The sequence below is a fragment of the Dipteris shenzhenensis genome, chromosome 22 (assembly GCF_047967505.1).
Source record: "Dipteris shenzhenensis isolate YYH24624 ecotype China chromosome 22, Dip_SZ_1.0, whole genome shotgun sequence".
In the NCBI taxonomy this organism is placed as follows: Eukaryota; Viridiplantae; Streptophyta; class Polypodiopsida; order Gleicheniales; family Dipteridaceae; genus Dipteris; species Dipteris shenzhenensis.
Window position 1 is genome coordinate 50,744,351 of NC_141617.1, and position 17,756 is coordinate 50,762,106.

Below are 17,756 nucleotides of genomic sequence, written 5' to 3' on the forward strand. Positions count from 1 at the left end.
GAGCTCAAACCCTTAGTTTGAAAGGATTCATCCAAAATAGGCATGTACTAGTTAACGGTGGCAACACTCATAATTTCATACTTTTAAGCTAGCCATGTAAAAGGGACGCTAATATACACAAAATAATTTCAATCAAGAAAGAAACCAATATTTTACAAACAGTCTTTCTAGTGAAGATGTCCATTACGTATAAATATGGCATTCAGTGCTATCAATCATTCAACAAATGTTCGTGTATTAGTGTCTTTCTCAATCATGTAAAAACACAGAACTATCTTGAAAAAAAAAGAACTTTCCTTTGCAAGTAACAGCCAATGCTGGAGATGGCCGACATGGAATGCAAATTGTTATCCATAGACAAGCAAGGGACATACATGAACAGGAAGATAAAGGAATTGACGTAGTCAATCTTCGCACCAAATTTGGGGATTTCCGTAAAAAAAATGACCCCAAAAGAATCCGTGCAGTACCGACAAGAACAGTTACTTCGCCTGGAGGAGGCCAGATTCAGAGTCAATATATGGTTCAAGTCATTCAAGAATGGTGTTAAGGCATGGGTAAACCGGAACATTAAGTTCAAACTATTTAGACTGGGAGATCTAATTTTGGTGTATAACTCCAAGCTGGGAAGATTCCCGGGCAAGCTCAAGTTGAAATATCAGGGCCCATACCGGATTGTGGAAGACCTCAAACAGCTTTCCGGATAGCGGATCTACATGGCAATAGGTTCCCAAACACCGGTTAACAGATTCCGCATGAAGCCATTTATAAGGGTAGAGGCATCCATCAACCATGTATATCTAAATAAACCCAATGTCATCATGCCAAAATTGAATAGTGCAATTTTTAGCCTCATAATACTCACTCCTAGGGTCAGAATCCAGCAACTTCGTAATACATAGTAGATACTCTACTCTGGCATCCCCATGGATGCCATCAGCACTATACATTGTTTTTTTGTCTAAGAGCAATGCAAATATGAGAGCAAGAAACTTGCCAGTATATTCTATCTACTAAACCTCGCCATAACACACCACCTATGCAAAGAAACAGAAATCATCGTGCATATACAGGGGGTTCGTCTTCTGGGACCTGCAAGTTAGATGACGGAATAAGTATCAGCAGCAAGAAGATTAATTCCATAGCTGTAATGGCAATCAGTGTAATAACTACCTTCACGACACGAGAATATATCAGATCTTAAAAATGAAATTCTCTCTTTAGAAACAAAGATATGAAAGACGAGAGAAACAATGAGATTCTTTTAGAAGAGGACAGAAAAATAATTCTAAAACAAGAAGGAAAGAGAATTACATAGTAACCAAGGCTATGCCTATAATCGAAGTAACCAAGCATAGCTGTTATCCGAGTCTCAAAAGATTACAGAATCTCATGGGTAAATCCAAGTGCTTAAAACCAAAACCTAACGAAAAGGGGAGGGGGGGGGAGAGAGAGAGAGAGAGAGAGAGAGAGAGAGTCTGTAGAAGGCCTCGGGGCCCACGGGACAAAGTGCACAAACAAAGTAGACCCATACAAGCCTCAGTGGGTGGGAGCAAAGGGCGCACTAGGGCCCTTGCTGAGTACTAATCTATGCTGGCAAAATCATAATCAATCAAGTACAAGCTGAATCAAGTCAAGTCAATCTCGGAGCTGGGACTTAGAAACCGAAGACAGGCACAATGATGGCTCTCTGGTGACCTGTGAAAATATCTTGTATCTGCGTCTGTCAAGCTGTCTCGTGCTGTCGCAGGGACACGGTCACACACAAACACACTTTTTTCTTTGTGAAATCTTTGATTGATTATATTATATGAGTAGCAACCTCAAAATAAGGTGCTACAATTACATCAACTGAAAATTTCAGTATATGCCAAAAAGACCTCATGATCTATGACTAGAACAACCATAAGATGGCCTACAAACCCCCCTCCATGGAATCGGCTGAAGTATTCTGAAAACGTCTCAAAATACCTGGTATTTTCTGATCATGGTGGCACATGTTCAGAAAAAAGGATATAGCCACCTATGAATGTACAAGGGATGACAGATCATGTAACAAAGGGAACCAAGTGTAAAGCCTGTCGCAAGACTTCAAACTTGGGATGAGGAAGTGCCTTTGTAAAATTATCTGCTATGTTGTCCTCTCTAGGAAGATAGGAGTCAGGACAACTCTATGTCTCCTGCTGACAACCGCTCCCAAACATAATGATAATGAACTTCAATATGCTTGGTACGCGCATGAAACACTGGGTTACGCGTGTAGGATCGAATGAAAGTGAGAGAATGCAGGTTGCAAAAGAGTCAATAGATTAGCCGTCACGTCAAAACTAGGATAATGGGAAAAGAAGGAGTATAAGGTACAAGTACTTAGACCTAGGACTAAGTGTCCTAGGTGTCACATAGGACTAAGTGTCCTATGTGGCCTAAAAGGCACTAACACTACAAGTGCCTATATTTATGCCTACAAGGAACATACCATGGCCTATAGGACATCACTAGAACCACCAGGAGATGGCCTACAAACCCCCCTCCATGGGATGGGCTGAACTATTCTGGAAACGTCTCAGAATACCTGGTATTTTCTCGTCATGGTGGCACATGCTCATCCAAAAGGATATAGCCACCTATGAATGTACAAGGGATGTCAGATCATGTAACAAAGGGAACCAAGAGTAAAGCCTGTCGGAAGACTTCCAACCTGGGACGAGGAAGTGCCTTTGTAAACATATCTGCTATGTTGTCCTCTGTGGAAAGATAGGACAACTCTATGTCTCCTGCTGACAACCGCTCCCGAACATAATGATAGTGAACTTCAATATGCTTGGTACGCGCATGAAACACTGGGTTACTCGCAATGGCCAAAGCACTCTGGCTGTCAGTGTAGACAATAGTGGAGGATGTTTGGCGAATACCAAGATCTATAAGTAATTGTCGAAGCCAAACACACTCTACTATAGCGGTGAAAGCTGCCTTGTACTCAGCCTCACAACTAGATGTGGCAACTATTGGTTGCTTCTTGCTGAGCCCAGAGATACATGAATTGCCAAGCAAAAAACAATTGCCAGTATGTGACACTCTGGTGTCAGAACATCCTTCCCAGTCACTATCCGTATAAGCATGCATGGTAAGTGAACCCTGATCACCATAGAAGAGGGCTAAATGCTGAGTGCCTCCGAGATATCTAAAGACTCTCTTCAGTCCCTGCCAATGCTGTGAACTAGGCATGTGCATGAATCTGCTGAGTTGAGATACTGCATATTGTAAGTCAGGTCTGGTGTGACATAAATAAATAAGGCATCCAACAGCCTGCTGATAAAGAGTGATATCACATGGTGGGCTCCCATCATGAGCTGAGAATTTGAAAACAGGGTCCACTGGAGTAGAGATTGGCTTGCAATCCTCAAACTGAAAACGATCAAAGAGCTGTCCAATATACTTGGACTGAGACATCATGATACCCCCTCAACATGAGCAAACTGAATGCCCAAATAATAATGGAGCTGTCCCGTGTCTGACATGTCAAAAATCTGCTGCAAATCAGCCTTGAAAGCTGCAATTTGCTCAGTATCTGGACCCGTGATGAGCATATCATCCACATATAAAATCAGAACTAAAAAATCAGATCCACTCCCACGAACATGAAGTTTGGGTTCTGTGGGACTATTCTGAAAACCAAGGGATAGTAAGTGTGCATGATTTTTGGCATACCATGCCCTAGGTGCCTGCTTCAAACCATAAAGGGCTTTTCTAAGCCAGCATACCTTATTTTCAGAATTAACAACCTCAAAGCCAAGAGGTTGTGTGACATATACTTCTTCTTGCAGATCCCCATGAAGAAAAGCAGTCTTGATGTCAAGTTGGTGCACTTGCCAATGATGATGGGCTGCAATGGCAATGACACGTCTAATGGTAGTAATCCTAGATGTGGGAGCAAATGTCTCCTCAAAGTCAATGCCTTGTTGGGCATACCCTTTTGCAACAAGACGGGCTTTGTATCGATCTATGCTGCCATCAGATTTCCTTTTTAATTTGTAGACCCACCGGGTACCAATGGCATGCTTGCCGGGAGGGAGATCTACTAATTCCCATGTGTCATTTTTGGCAATGGATTGTAACTCAGCTCTCATTGCATCCATCCACTCTTTGCTGTCAAAAGCATCTTTATGGCACAAGGGCTCTTCATTGCAAGCTGTAGTAAGGAGTAGAAATTCAAGAAAGTGACCATGCATCTGTCTATTCCCTGATCTTGTCCAGGCAGCAAAAGGCTGATCTTGTTTGCTGTCCCTCAATGTATCAAGAAGCCATCTGGGAACTTGCCTTTTCTGTCTATTGACAGCTCTTTCTTCAATGACTGCATCATGAATAGTGGGATCATTTTGTGCTGGAAGAGAAACCTGCAAATCAGCATGGGGTAGTGGCTGATTATTGCTTGGTGAAGGGCCTGCGGGAGGCTCATGTTGCTGGTCAAAGTCCTCTTCTGAGGATGCCAGAGGTAACCAAGATTCAAAGGCATCAAACATGTCAACATCTGGCTTAGCTTTGCAATCCACAAGAGAAGCTGAATGTTCAGCAAAGATTACATCTCTACTGACAATAATCTTCCCAGTATTTGGTTGATATAACCGATACCCTTTGCTCTCCTAGCTGTAACCAATAAATATGCATTTGATTGCCTCATCATCAAGCTTATGTCTCAGCTGAGATGGTACATGAACATATGCAAGAGACCAAAAAACTCTCATGTGTGAAGTGAAGGTTTCCTGCCTTTCCATGCTTCATAAGGTGTAACAGTCTTCAATGCCCGTGTAGGTGATCTATTCAGCACATAGTTGGCACACATCACTGCATCAAGCCAAAATTTATTGGGCAAGGACTTGGCCTTAAGCATGCATTTGGCCATCTCCATTGTGGACCTGTTTTTCCTTTCAGAAACAGGATTCTGCTGAGGAGTGTAAGGAGTAGTGCATTTGTGAATAATGCCCCGTGCCGTGAAGACAGAAATGCATCAAACTCCTTAGACATATACTCTCTTCCCCTATCTGTGTTGAGGGTGACAAGCTTGCATCCTGATTCATTCTCAACCATATTCAGCCACCTCTGAAAGCATAAGAAAACTTCAGATTTGGCTTTTAAAGGATATACCCAGCAATATCTTGTGAAACATCAATGAGAGGGACGCATGGCGAGAGCCAGAGTTCAACAGGATACCTGGCAGCCTCCTCTTCTCTTTCGGATAGAGGAGACATGATGGACTGCCTAAGAGGCTAGACCGCTTCTACGTTGGGGACTGGGCACTGCACAGAGGTGGCTCTACCGGGACTGTAGCAGGCACCACGATGTTAGACCACTCTCTAGCAGTACTCCACTTCGAGAAGCCCCACCGAGGTCTTCCCCAAAAGGGGGTCCACATTCTAGAGAACCTCCTGTAAGACGCGGAGATTCAACAAGTCATGGCAGAGATTTGGTAGCAATCAGAGACAACACCTTGCGAGGGCTAGGCTTTGTGGGTGGCCGACGCGATCCAAAGGAGCAGTGAGGAGTTGTAGGCTCATGCCCTTAGACGAAGCAAGGCTCTTCAGGAGCGTGAGCGGACACTGCGGATAGACCTCGCCTCCAGAGAGAGGCTCAAGGAGCAAGACCCAGGATCCCAGTGGCTTAGTGGCACGTTTGAGAGCACGCACCTTGAGCTTCAAGACATGGAGATTCGGCAGGCTGAGTTCTATCACTCCTCCCAGGTCCAGTAGGTACAACAAGGGGACAGGATGACGAAGCAGTTCTTTCAAACCACTAGGCCCCAATCAGCAGGCACGCAGTTGCAGCATCTACGGGATCCGCAGGGCATCGACGCAAGCTTCTCTACTGGAGCTCGACCAAATTCTCCCTAGAGGGCCATGCCTTAGTGGCAAACCAGGTCCTTGCCACGGCCTGGTATATCACTTGGCACCCGGAGATCAGAGATCAAGATGGACGTATGCTCCGGCAGCAGACTCACATTGGTTGGGCACAATGGGACAGTGAACCGGCCAGCTCCTTTGGCAGATGGAGCAGATTACCCATGGAGGCAGAGGCGAGGCTTGCCGCCTTAGCGTTTTGCGAGGGGCAGGGCAACGGATGAGAAAGATTGACCTAGCCATCCCTGAGTCCTGGTGGAAGGGACTTCGCGTGTGGATGGATAGCAGATGGTTGGGTCAGTTTTCTCAGACTAGTATCCCTTGAGGATGATGATGCAACAAGGCAGCACGCAGCCTAGTTTTTTTCGTGTAGGATCTAGAGGCCTACTCCAAGCACTCACTAAGAGACCCAAAGATGGATGGGAGTCAGGATGGGATTCATTGGCAGATGATCAGAGTGGTGGGGCGTTTGGGGAAGGAGTGGCACATTAATCCTCCCAGTATCCTAGAGCAAGATGCCCCCAGATGGCGCCTCTGGCTTTGGGAGGGTAGGCCCTTGAGGAAGGTCCAGTGGGATCCGGGAGAGTGGTTCTGGCCCTACAGAGGCGGCATTGCCGAGTAGGTCGACGAGGTGCCCTTCTTTTCCTACACCAAACAGATTAGCAAGAGGCTTCAAATGGACTCTTCGATTTGGACCCCTACAAGGGAAAGGCATTGGGTGGCCCAGAGAGTGCCCTAGAAGGTCCGTTACAGGTTGGATGGGAGCCCTCCGGATTATGACCCGTATGCATAGCAATCGGAGGGACTACACATGGGGGATGGTGGCTTAGTTGACTGAGGGAGGACACGTGTTCCAGATTGATGAGGTCTCCCTAGCTTACCAGATACAAGGTCAGAGCATTCAGAGGATAGAGCTCCATGAGGCGATCCCTCCTCATAGCCTCGTTCCTCATTCTTCTCTGGAGGACAGCGTATGTGAGGTAGAAGCCAGTATCACGGCATGGAACATTTGGGTTGCTCGCTGCAGTCTGGTGATGGGTGAGCATCCGGTTCCACCCTCCGCTACCTTCGTCGCCATTTGGTAGGATATCATCTACACCCTCCGCACCCCCTGGAAGCGTGGGTCCCCATGCTCTAGGGCAACTGTTGCAAGGCGCGTTCAATTCTATGAGGCTTGGCCTGTAGGAGTTTTTTACATATTCACTCCGCGAGGGATTCACTGGTTGTATAGTCTCCCCACCTAGCTGTTAGCCCCAGTACCAGAGATCCCTTAGGTAGTGAGCTAGGTTTCTCTCGAACAGGCGGGTTTCTCTTTCAGCCTTTTCCAGTTTTTTTCCATACTCAGCACCTTCGGGGCTGTTGTTTTGTATGAAGTCTTTCAAGCATTGATAGAAGGTTCTTTTCTTTGCACCCAAAAAAAAAAAAGACTCAACCTCCATCTTCAAATGGTTATCCCTTTCCATATCTACCTAAGTTTGACTTTTTCTTGTGTTGGCTTGTTTGAGTTGACTTTTTGTAAATAAAAACACCCAACCAGAACCAAAATCGATCTACTTTCCCTACGCTAGGGAAATTACTGCAAACTGTCGAAACTGAAATAATGCAACCCTCAACATATAAATACCAATGCCCTTCCGGGAAATGCCTGCAATCCAAAATAACAACAAAGCCTAAAGCTGGAGCTAGAAACCAAAGGTATCCCAAAATTCAAAAGGGATAAGAAAGCTCCTTGTCGAAATACTCTTGCCCTTGAGAACTTCTCCCTCTATCCCGTAGGCTTTATCCTTTGTACAATTCGCCAGACTCCAAAACTATGCACCACTTCAGTTCGTCTTCAGTTCAAGGAAATATATGCACGTTGACAACTCCTTAGTGTTCAACCACTAACAAATCTCTACTAGGTCTTGAGATGTGTATGAAACCTCCAAGTTGTTGGCTTCTCTAAAAGAATTCATTCATGATCGCTACAATCTCTTAAGCCATACGTGGAAAAAAAGCTCTCATGCAATGCAAGACATTTGTTCATTTGTTTGGGTCCAGTGCATATACCAGACATGTCTTTAAAATCGCTTTGGTCAGCTGCTGCTCCTCCCCGCTCTAGCTACTGCTAGCCTCCCCCTTCCCTCTCAACCAGCCCCTCCCAGCCCCCTTACCCGCCCTCTCCTGCTGCACCTCACCCACCATCTCCCTCTCCCCTCCCGGCTGGCCTCCCCGCCCCCTCACTCGCCATCTCCTTCTGCCCTCCCAGCTGTCCTCCCCCGCCCCCTCACCCGCCATCTTCCTCTCCCCCTCCAATGTCCTCCCCACCCCCTCCCCCGGTCCTTTCCCCCTCCTCCTCCGTCCCTCTTCCCCTGCCCCCCTCAGCCTTCCACCCTGCCCCCTCCTCCTCCATCCCACTTCTCCCGCCCCCCTTAGCCTTCCACCCCCCCTCCTCCGCCCTAACCCCCCGCCTCCCCCGCCCCCCGTCCCCTCCCTTGCCCCTCGTCCTTCCTCTCCTGGCCCCCTCCCCCGCCCTTTCACCCTCACGGCTCCATCTCCGCCCCTTCACCCTCCTCCCCCACGCCCCTCACCCTCCTCTCCCAGCTACCCTCCCCCTCCCCTGCCCCTTCAGTTTCTTCTCCCGGCCTCCCTCCCTTTCCTTCGCCTCCCTCAACCCCCCCCTCCCTCCGTTTGCCTCCCCTCCTTTCCTTCCTCATGCACCCCTCGCGCATATTCCCCTAGCTCTAGAGCGAACAGAGTGATATCGAGTTCGAGTCGGCCTTCTCACCGCGATTGGCAATGGACCATCCTTCAGCCAATCCTCGTTTGCATCCACCGGTCGTGAAAACAATTACATTTTCAAAAGACGACTTGCAATAACTCAAAAAGACACATAGCAGGAGAGTCCCACTTCACTCTTTGCTCGCATCCGTTCGTCCCACCCTTCCAGGTTATAGGCGAGGGACTAGATGCTCGCAGCTTTACCTGGAGACCTTGCACAGCACCTCACAAATGTTCGCCTGCTTGGTCGAGGCTTCTTCCAGGTGGTTTTTTATTCTCCAGACGCAGCAGGTACAGTGCTCGAGGCTAGTTCCTTGACACTGAGCTCCAGGAGGATTTTCTTGACGCCCTTCACTTTGGGATTTGATCTTGTGGAGGATAACCACATCACGTCACTCTTCATCGGATTCCCCGACCTCCCGTAGGTTTACCATCTACTCTTATCTTCCATTGAAGCCACCTTTGGGTTGGTCACCGAGATCCCCACTCTACCTGGCATGCCTTCTTCACCTACAGAGAATCAGATCGGATGGAATTCCACGTGTTAGGGTCATTGTCTCGGACCCTAATATCACGGATGACCACATCATACTTCAGCGTCAAGATGGTTCATTCTTCACGCAAAGAGTCGACATCGCTGGGAGACAAGACCAGTGTAGGATTTGCAAGACTCCTCGGCACTTTGCCAAAGATTGCCCAAGGAAAAAGAAAAGACCTAAGAGATCCTCAGGTGCAACGCCTCATCGCACCACCTCAATAGCACATATTGCACGTCCTAACACTTCTTCTCGCGCTACTAGACCTTCCACCTCTCGCCCAAGACCTTCGGCTACAGCATCTCATCCTGGATTCTCTTCTTCAACGCGACCAAGACCCTCAACACGTCCTGTTCATGTTGTCCCTCATGGATGCTAGTCAGAGTTGGTGTCCCCCCTCCACTTCAAGAGGGTACTCTTGGCGCCACGGACCCTTCATCCTTGCAGTAAGGAATCATTCATGTCTTGGTTCCTAGTGCTGATGTGGTTGCCCATGTCCCCTTAGTTGGTTATCAGGAGGGGCTACCACTTATGGAGAGAGTTAGTGCTAACCCGCATGTTATTGCTCAGTCTTCGGACCCTCCACCTCAGCAGCCCCCCTCCTCCTCCGCTCCTCACCTGTGGATAGAGGCAAGTGGGGTTTTGCTTCTACTCCACCATCTGCAGGGATCCTTTGCACACCGGGTCCAAGCTCTTCACTCAGGAATTCCTTCACAATCCTAGCAAACTTGGCAAATTTCGAGTTAGAGGAGTTTGTACCCTCTACTTTTGGGGAGCAGGTTATCAGGATATCTTTCGACAAAGATTCCCCTTCAGCAGGTGTGGGAGTGCTTTCCCCAGTGGATTTCCCTCTTCTTGATAGGAGGAATTTTTCCCAAGAGAGGGTTATCTCCGCTTCCAGGTCAAGTAGGATTTTTCATCCGACATCTTCCTCTCATCGATGAGGATTGTCAGTTGGAACATTCAAGGCCTCAGAGCTACGCGCATCGCCGTTGTAGGCAACTGATTCGTAACCAGCTTCTTCCAAGTGTTACTGGGGGACCCATTGATATTCTTATGCTTTAGGAACATAAACTGGATGTCAGAGACTGTGCCAAGTTGGGTAAGCTTCTTTCAGGTCATACTTTTGGTTGCCCGCCTCAGGCACTAGCGGAGGTACTTGCATTTATGTCTCTTCTTCAATGCTCCCCTTGATAATTGGACACAGAGTTATAGTCCCCTCTAGAGCTCAGTGGATCATTCTTTTCATTGAAGGGCGTAAGGTTGGCTTTTTAAACTTGTATGCCCGCAATTTGAGAGGGGATCGTATCCTTCTATGGAAGCAGCTGCTTTCTTGGTCCCCCATTGCAGAGGCTTGGATTATTGGAGGTGATTTCAACATGGTTGAGATGTCCGCCGCAGGTAAAAGAGAGGGTAGGGAAGGTGGCCTTCCTATTTCAGTTCAGTGGCAGAGATGTTTGATATGATGATGTTTTTCACACTCAGCCATAGTCACTTCTGTTTTCTTGGTCAAACAGGAGGTTGCAGATGCCAATCCATGCACGGATTGACAGATTTCATGTGGATGATTCGACTCTGGATAGAGGTGGGATAGTATGCATTAGCACTGAGGTGTCCCTTTATACCATTTTCCAATTGTTTTGATGATTTCATAGCCTCGTGTGAGAGGCCACTCTACCAGTATCAGGATTCCATATGCCTTGCAGAGGGGGGCCTCACAGAGGCAGTGTTATGGATTTGGATATCTCACATGCAAGGTGGGCAGCTATTCCCTTCATATGTAGCCACATCCCTTTCTGATATTAGCGACTTCTATCATTCACTTGCTTGTGTCAGGAGAGGTGAGATTCTCAGGCGAGAGATTGGTATCCACCAGCAACTGGCATCCCTTCAGAGGGAAGAGCAGAAAAGGCCTACAGATGCTTGGATTCAAGAGCGCCTTGCTGCACCAAGGGCTCTTCAGCAGTCACTGTTAGATCAGAGAGTAGAGCACTTTCATACGAGAGAGTCATTTTGGACTCAGATTGGAGGTAGGGCCAACAAACAGTTCTTCTCTAATATTGGCCCCAGACATAGTAAGGAGAGCGTTTCGCAGCTTGTTGACTCAGACAGGGTTCTACAGACACATCCAGATGCCGTCTTGTAGGTAGCTACAGATTTTTATGCCTCCTTTCTCACAGCAAATCTTGACACATAGTCCAGAGATGATGCTAGGGTTACTATCTGGCATCACTTACCTAGGTTGGTGACAAGAGATATGAGAGTTTCACTTGATGCACCCTTTACCAACATAGAGTTCAGGACCCTTCCTTTTTTATTGCTTTTTGGAACCAGATCAGATTACCGCAGCCCTGTAGGGCACTTGGAACTTGGGTGAGATGCCGGACTCACTTACAAAGGATCTCATTCATCTTATCCCAAAAGGGGGTTGCAAGAACTTAGTGTCTCAATGGAGACCTATCACTCTGTTGGGTACTATATACAAGATTTTGGCGAAAGCAATCAGCCTACGTTTGCAGCCCTTCCTTCCAGATCTTATACATGATACGCAGACGGGCTTCGTGCATGGCAGAAGCATCTTTGATAACATCTTCTCATTCTCGTAGGCTTCTAACTAGGCCATGCACAATGGCCCTAGGCTAGCCATTCTATTCCTCGACTTTGAAAAAGAATTTGACAAGGTAGATTGGGGTTTTCTAGAGGGAACCCTTGTTTGCTTTGGCTTTTCAGATAAATGGATCAGAGGGGTCTTTGTTCTTTACAGATCAGCCCACAGCCAAGTTCCTATTGGTGGAGTCAGGGGAGACAAGTTTCAGATTACCAAATCAGTCCGGCAGGGATGCCCATTAGCCCCCTTTCTCTTTTTATTTGTGGCTGAAGCTATGAGCATTTATATAAGGGCTCAAGCTGATATTATTGGGCTGAGGCTTCCGTTGAGGCAAGAGTTGTTGGATAGTGAGCTGACAGATGACACAGCGGGTTTTTTTGGATGCCACGCCACAGACACTCACCTCCTTCAGGACAGCTCTGAATTTGTTTTGCACTGAAGTAGGGGTTCATATTAATTGGAACAAATCCAACGGCTTTTGGGTGATGAGGATACTCTAGATTGGGGATCAAACATTGGGTTCACTTGGATTCAGAGGGGTGTCTTCATCAGGTATCTAGGATGCCAAGTTGGGGTGGGCATCTCTCCAGCGTAGCAGTTTGCTCCCGTTTAGAAAGCATCAAGAGGAAATTCCTTTTTTGGAGTTCTGCCATACCTGACCTTGCATCTAGAGTAGCTAGGTACTGTTGGCTCCTGCCGGATTCATTTGTTCATGTTGGTGCCGATCTAGAGAGTGTATCACTCAGGTCAAGACCTATCAGGAATTATTTGTGGAGTGGACTAGATGGCGCTACAAATTCTATAGCCAGAGTGGCTTGGGAGACTCTCATTCTCCCCACAAGGCAAGGGGATCTCAATATTATTGATCCAGACTCGTAGTGTATGGCCTTGCTCTGTAAGATGGTGGTGAGAGGATTGATGCCTGGACAAGAGCCTTGGAGAGATTTTTCTTACTCAGCATTCAGTCTTATACACCTTCTCTTGGGTGAGATTGGATCGAGATGCATCTTTAAGTCAGCCCATCTCAAATCTCCCCCCTCCCCTCTCATGGCTGCCATTTCGAAAGCTTGGGACAGCTTTAAAGGCACTCTTCAGAGAGTTCCACCCTCCTCTCGTGAAGAGATAGACCGGCAGCCTATCATGAGGAATGATTGTATACTGGATGAGCATGGTAGATCACTAGGAGCGTCACATTATATGTAGTGGTCTAGGTGAGAGAGGGGACCTGCCTCCAGAGTGGGGGCCTAGAAAGCTTTCAAGAAGCTTCCACAGGATCAGATTATCAGTCAGCCATCTTAAAGGGAGTGCAGTCAGGATTCAGCAGATAGATACAGCCATACCAGGGGAGTGGATGGATACAAATGGCATGCCGATCACAGAGTCCACTTGGTTGGGTGCTTTCACGAGGAGGGTATTCCTCTGCAAGTTATAGCCATGCAGGATGCATGGGAGGATGCCCTTGTTTTTCAGGTTCAGTCGAGAGGCAGGCTTCACATATCTTCAAAGAATATTATTTTGGGGGTTGCCTTTCAGCCGGTCAGGATTGCACACATAGTTCCCAGGAGTTTTGGAAACGGGCGGGAAATGGTGTTTCGGAGTTTCGGGCACCAGAAGAAACAGTGGAAACAGAGTTTCAATTTTTAAGGTTAATTAAATATATATTATATATGTAATTATTATTAATACATATGTCATACAACAAGGCCTGAGAGGACAACAAGGAGGAGAGGAGAGGGCAAGGACTGAGGAGAGCAAGGAGAAGAGGGCAACGGCTGAGGAGAGCAAGGAGCGTTGGAGAGGAAAGCATGGAGGAGAGGAGAGGAGAGGGCAAGGGCTGAGGAGAGCAAGGAGGATATGCTAGAGAGGAGAGCAAGGAGGAGGGGAAGCGGCAAGGACTGAGGAGAGCAAGGAGAAGAGGGCAACGGCTGAGGAGAGCAAGCAGGAGAGGAGAGCAAGGAGCGTTGGAGAGGAAAGCATGGAGGAGAGGAGAGGAGAGGGCAAGGGCTGAGGAGAGCAAGGAGGATATGCTAGAGAGGAGAGCAAGGAGGAGGGGAAGCGGGCTGAGAGGGGGGTTGTAGGATGAGAGGAGAGCAAGAGGAGAGGCTTGAGAGGGAGAGCAAAAACTGCCCTACCCGCCGATGGGGTTCTAACTTCTTACTCAGTTGTTGAGGCGGGTGTATGTGTGTGTGTGTGTGTGTGTGTGTGTGTGTTGGTACTTTTGCTTTTATAGCTGAACATTGGTGTCTACAAGCTCTTACATTGTTGCTCTATATATACGTTTCCTTGGATAAATTCCAGAGGCACTACAAAAGCACAAAACCAATTATTTTTTAAAATTAAAAAAAATACCTGTCTAAAACGCCATTTTTGGTTTCTAAGACGGCACGGAAACGACGTACTGTTTCGGGTACCCAAAAACGTTGTTTCCGGGCACTATGATTGCAGGTTATTTGGAGTGGGGGAAGGATTCATAGTGGTATCTTGATCCTGACCCCATTCTTCTGGCACTTGGGTATTAGAGACTCTGGTTATATGGTGGCTCCACCATTAGGTCCTTGCAGTGGGACCCTGGGGAGTGGGAGTGGATTGATGAAGAGCACCGAGAGAAGATCATCCCCTTCTTTGGTTACACAGTTAGAAATGCTAGGAGATTCCAGCTCAGCAGTAGAGGTTGGAGGCCCTTTTATTCACGGAGGGATTGTAGTGTACTTGTAAGATCCAGGTTCGGGGCTCACCCTACATGTCCTCGATGCCACACAGCAGTTGAGTCAGTTCAGCATTGCCTCTGGGAGTGCAAACAAGCGAGGATGATCTGGAAGGGTGTTGCTAGGATACTCTGCATATTTTATAGAGCACCCTTCTTTATGACCTGAGGATACAGTTGCATGTTTGTCTCTTACTGGTCATCAAGTGTTTTTCGAGGGACATGGCTCAGACTCATCCTTCTTTGTACGATGCCATCTTGTGCAGTCATGTTTCCTCCAGGATGTTCCTTTCACTCCTTTCAGAGCAGCCCATGCCTCTATAGACACATCTTGAGAGATTCTGGCAAGTATTTCAGCTTGCATATTTGGAGGGCCACATGTACGGAGGCGATGGAGAGTTCCCAGATTCACCCTTCCCAAACTATGGCCTGTATATGGACGGATACTATACATACTTTGATGGCCATATGGGCAAGCATGTAGGGATTTTCAAGAGCAGCTACCACTAGGAGGGATATTTTTTCAAAGTTTGGAGAGGATCTCCTTTCTTCTCTGATTCTCCTTCAGGGTTGAGGTGGCACTTTCAGCCTCCACCCTAGGTTTTTGTTAGCTCTTTCTGAGCTGGTTTATTCTTTTATGCATGTCATGATGTACTTCCGCACCTGAGCTTGCTCTTGCGGTTTTCGTGCATACTTAATGAAGTAATCTTTTTGGGACAAAAAAAAAGCTCTCAGCCAATTGGCCTCTCCATCACAGTTGCGCCTACGCCAAATTTGGTGAAGATAAAATGGAGAGACGATGAGATGGAAGAGTGGAGCAAGGGGTCCAGACTGTAGAGACAGTTGTAAGGTTCGTATGACAGAGAGAAGGGAGGAGGGCATGGGGAGGGGGTGGGATGATACAAGGGGAGCTCTAGGCAAAGGAGGTGGAATTGATGCGGATGGAGCTAGGCCAAGCGCACACCTATAAAGCCCTGTACGGACTGCCATACAGTTCTGAACAGCAGATATGGAGGGCGCGAGCAGGTTGAGAGCGACACAGTGGAGAGGGAGGATGCTACGCTAGGCAGGGCTGAAACGGGGGTGGCAGGCAGCAGGGAGCAAGCAGCAGCCTTCATGATGCCCAACAAATATTGCTTTGCAACAACTATTTGATCTCAAAGATTATGAAATGCCCTACCTGCCCAATCACCCATGTCTCCTTCAGCCATATCTCCACTGCATCTTTCTGACCTTGCTGTCCATTCAGCCTGTTTGTCCATGAAAGAGCCATACAATTAACACCTTTACCCAAACATAGGACACCTGTTACAGAGAAAATTCAAGGACAATGACCACTTGCTGAAAGTCAAGACAGGGAACATTGAGCACAAAAAAGGTATTTATATCAAACATACACTTGAGTGGTTGTATCTCCTGATGAAGTCTCAGCCACGGAAAGCTCTATATTCATTGTTTCCTGTGATGATGGTACATTTGGAAAGCTACTTGCCATCATATTGTCCTTTGCAGCTTGAAAAGGGGTGTTGTGACCAAACACATTGTGGGGAGCTGAAAGCAATTCAAGCATGGTTCTCATACATCTATATTTATATGGATGAACAGACCATAAATGCAAATACCACAACGAGCTCAACACACCATTCTCTAAATTCATGATATGTGTGTACATGATTCAGTCCCATCTACGGAGCACAAACAAACAGCATACCGAGCAAGAAAACTCATTCAAACTGCTTGCACAAGAGAGAAATAAACAATTCAAATGGCTAAGTTTACACAGTTCGGATCCAGTTAGAGAATATGCCAAAAATGCAGTCATTTTATTTTTCCCAGGCCGGATGCCACCTGCTGCAGAGGTAGGCAACTGGTTGACTCGCACACTGGCTGGCTCATTTGTTCGCAAGGTACACTATGCAGCCAGGGGTTTTTTTGAGGTCATTATGGTAGATGAGATACACAGGCAAATGCTTTTGGAACATTCGCCCCTCTTTTTTGGGCAGCAAATGGTGCACGTATTGCCATGGTCTCCCACAAGGGATTTTCAGGCTTTGATCTGACACCAATGTCCGGTCTGGGTTGAAGTTGTAGACTTCCCGCAATGCATGGCTTCACTCTTGCCTAAAATTGCAGCAACTTTAGGCAAAGTGGTATGCCCACCACGGCCTAATGGCAACTCGAATCGATTTTGCATTCTCTGGGATACTGATAATCCCACACCAGACTCTTACTTAGTCACGATGAACAATGTCGACATGGGAAGTGCTTTTTATAAATTGAAATGGGGATTATTTGCAGGGGCTTGCTTTGACTACAAAAAATTTGGACACATGGCTTCACAGTGTCCAATGAATCAGCATAAAATGCCTCCTGCTACTTTGCCTATTCAAATGCCTACTAAAGATGCTCCTACCTCCATTGGAAATATAAACAAAGGTAGTAGACAGTTTTTTGAAACTCAAGATAAAGGAAAAGCTCCAGTGGTTTTAAATGGGAATGTTTCTTCACATTCACCTCCTGCTATTCAACCCTCAACAAAAGGACCGAAACCTCCAATTGATGGATGGCAAAGTCCAAGAAAAGTTATTTCTGCTCGAAGACTTCCACCCCCTCGCACTTGGAATGGTGCGTCTTCTAGTGGAAACTCCCCAGAGGTGAATACAGGAATTGGGATCACATGGGCTGCAGTGACAGCTAGCAGAACACTCTTCCCTGAAGAAGAGGTTGCTGCTTTGCTGTCTACTCCTCAGGTGGATATTTCTTCTCAGGGAAGAGGCCTTGACCCTGAGATAGAAATGCAGGCTGACCTCATGAAGTTTGCGGTTGTACCTAGCTGTTATTATACTATAAATATCTGTAAATATGACTGCTCATATCAAATGTTTTACACTTAATGTCCAAGGGATGTGTGACAGTAGGAAATGGAAATCTGTGTGGCTGTATATCAATACATTTCAGCCTGACATAGTGGCATTACAAGAACACAACCAACATGTCTATGCCAAAAAGACAGGTCACTACTGTGGCTATGATATTTTCTATGCTGGGGAGCACTCTTTCTCAGGACTGCCACCACCTCGATTGCAGCACCACTTGCAGTCGCCCCTGCCCTCAATTTTTGCGCCATTTGCAGCTGCTTATAGCCTCGATATCTGTGCCATCTGATTCCATCTACTGCTGCTGCTCCTGCCCTCGAAATCCATGCCAAAATCTGCACTTGATTCCGCCATAGATCCGTCTTCATTCAGGCTACCGTT

General features: G+C 47.0%; 1 protein-coding gene across 1 annotated transcript in view; it reads right to left on the reverse strand.

Annotated features, from left to right (window-relative positions):
- Positions 1-304: 304 nt before the first annotated feature.
- LOC147888251 (Zinc finger C-x8-C-x5-C-x3-H type family protein) overlaps positions 305-17,756 on the reverse strand; it is an 84,856-nt gene continuing 67,404 nt past the window's right edge. Inside the window, exons 9-11 of the mRNA XM_087393665.1 lie at positions 15,897-16,050; positions 15,680-15,749; positions 305-1,092 (exon numbers count right to left, since the gene is read on the reverse strand). Coding sequence (XP_087249791.1) covers positions 1,057-1,092; positions 15,680-15,749; positions 15,897-16,050 — 260 coding nt within the window. The 3' untranslated portion in view covers positions 305-1,056. The remainder of the gene's footprint in view (positions 1,093-15,679; positions 15,750-15,896; positions 16,051-17,756) is intronic.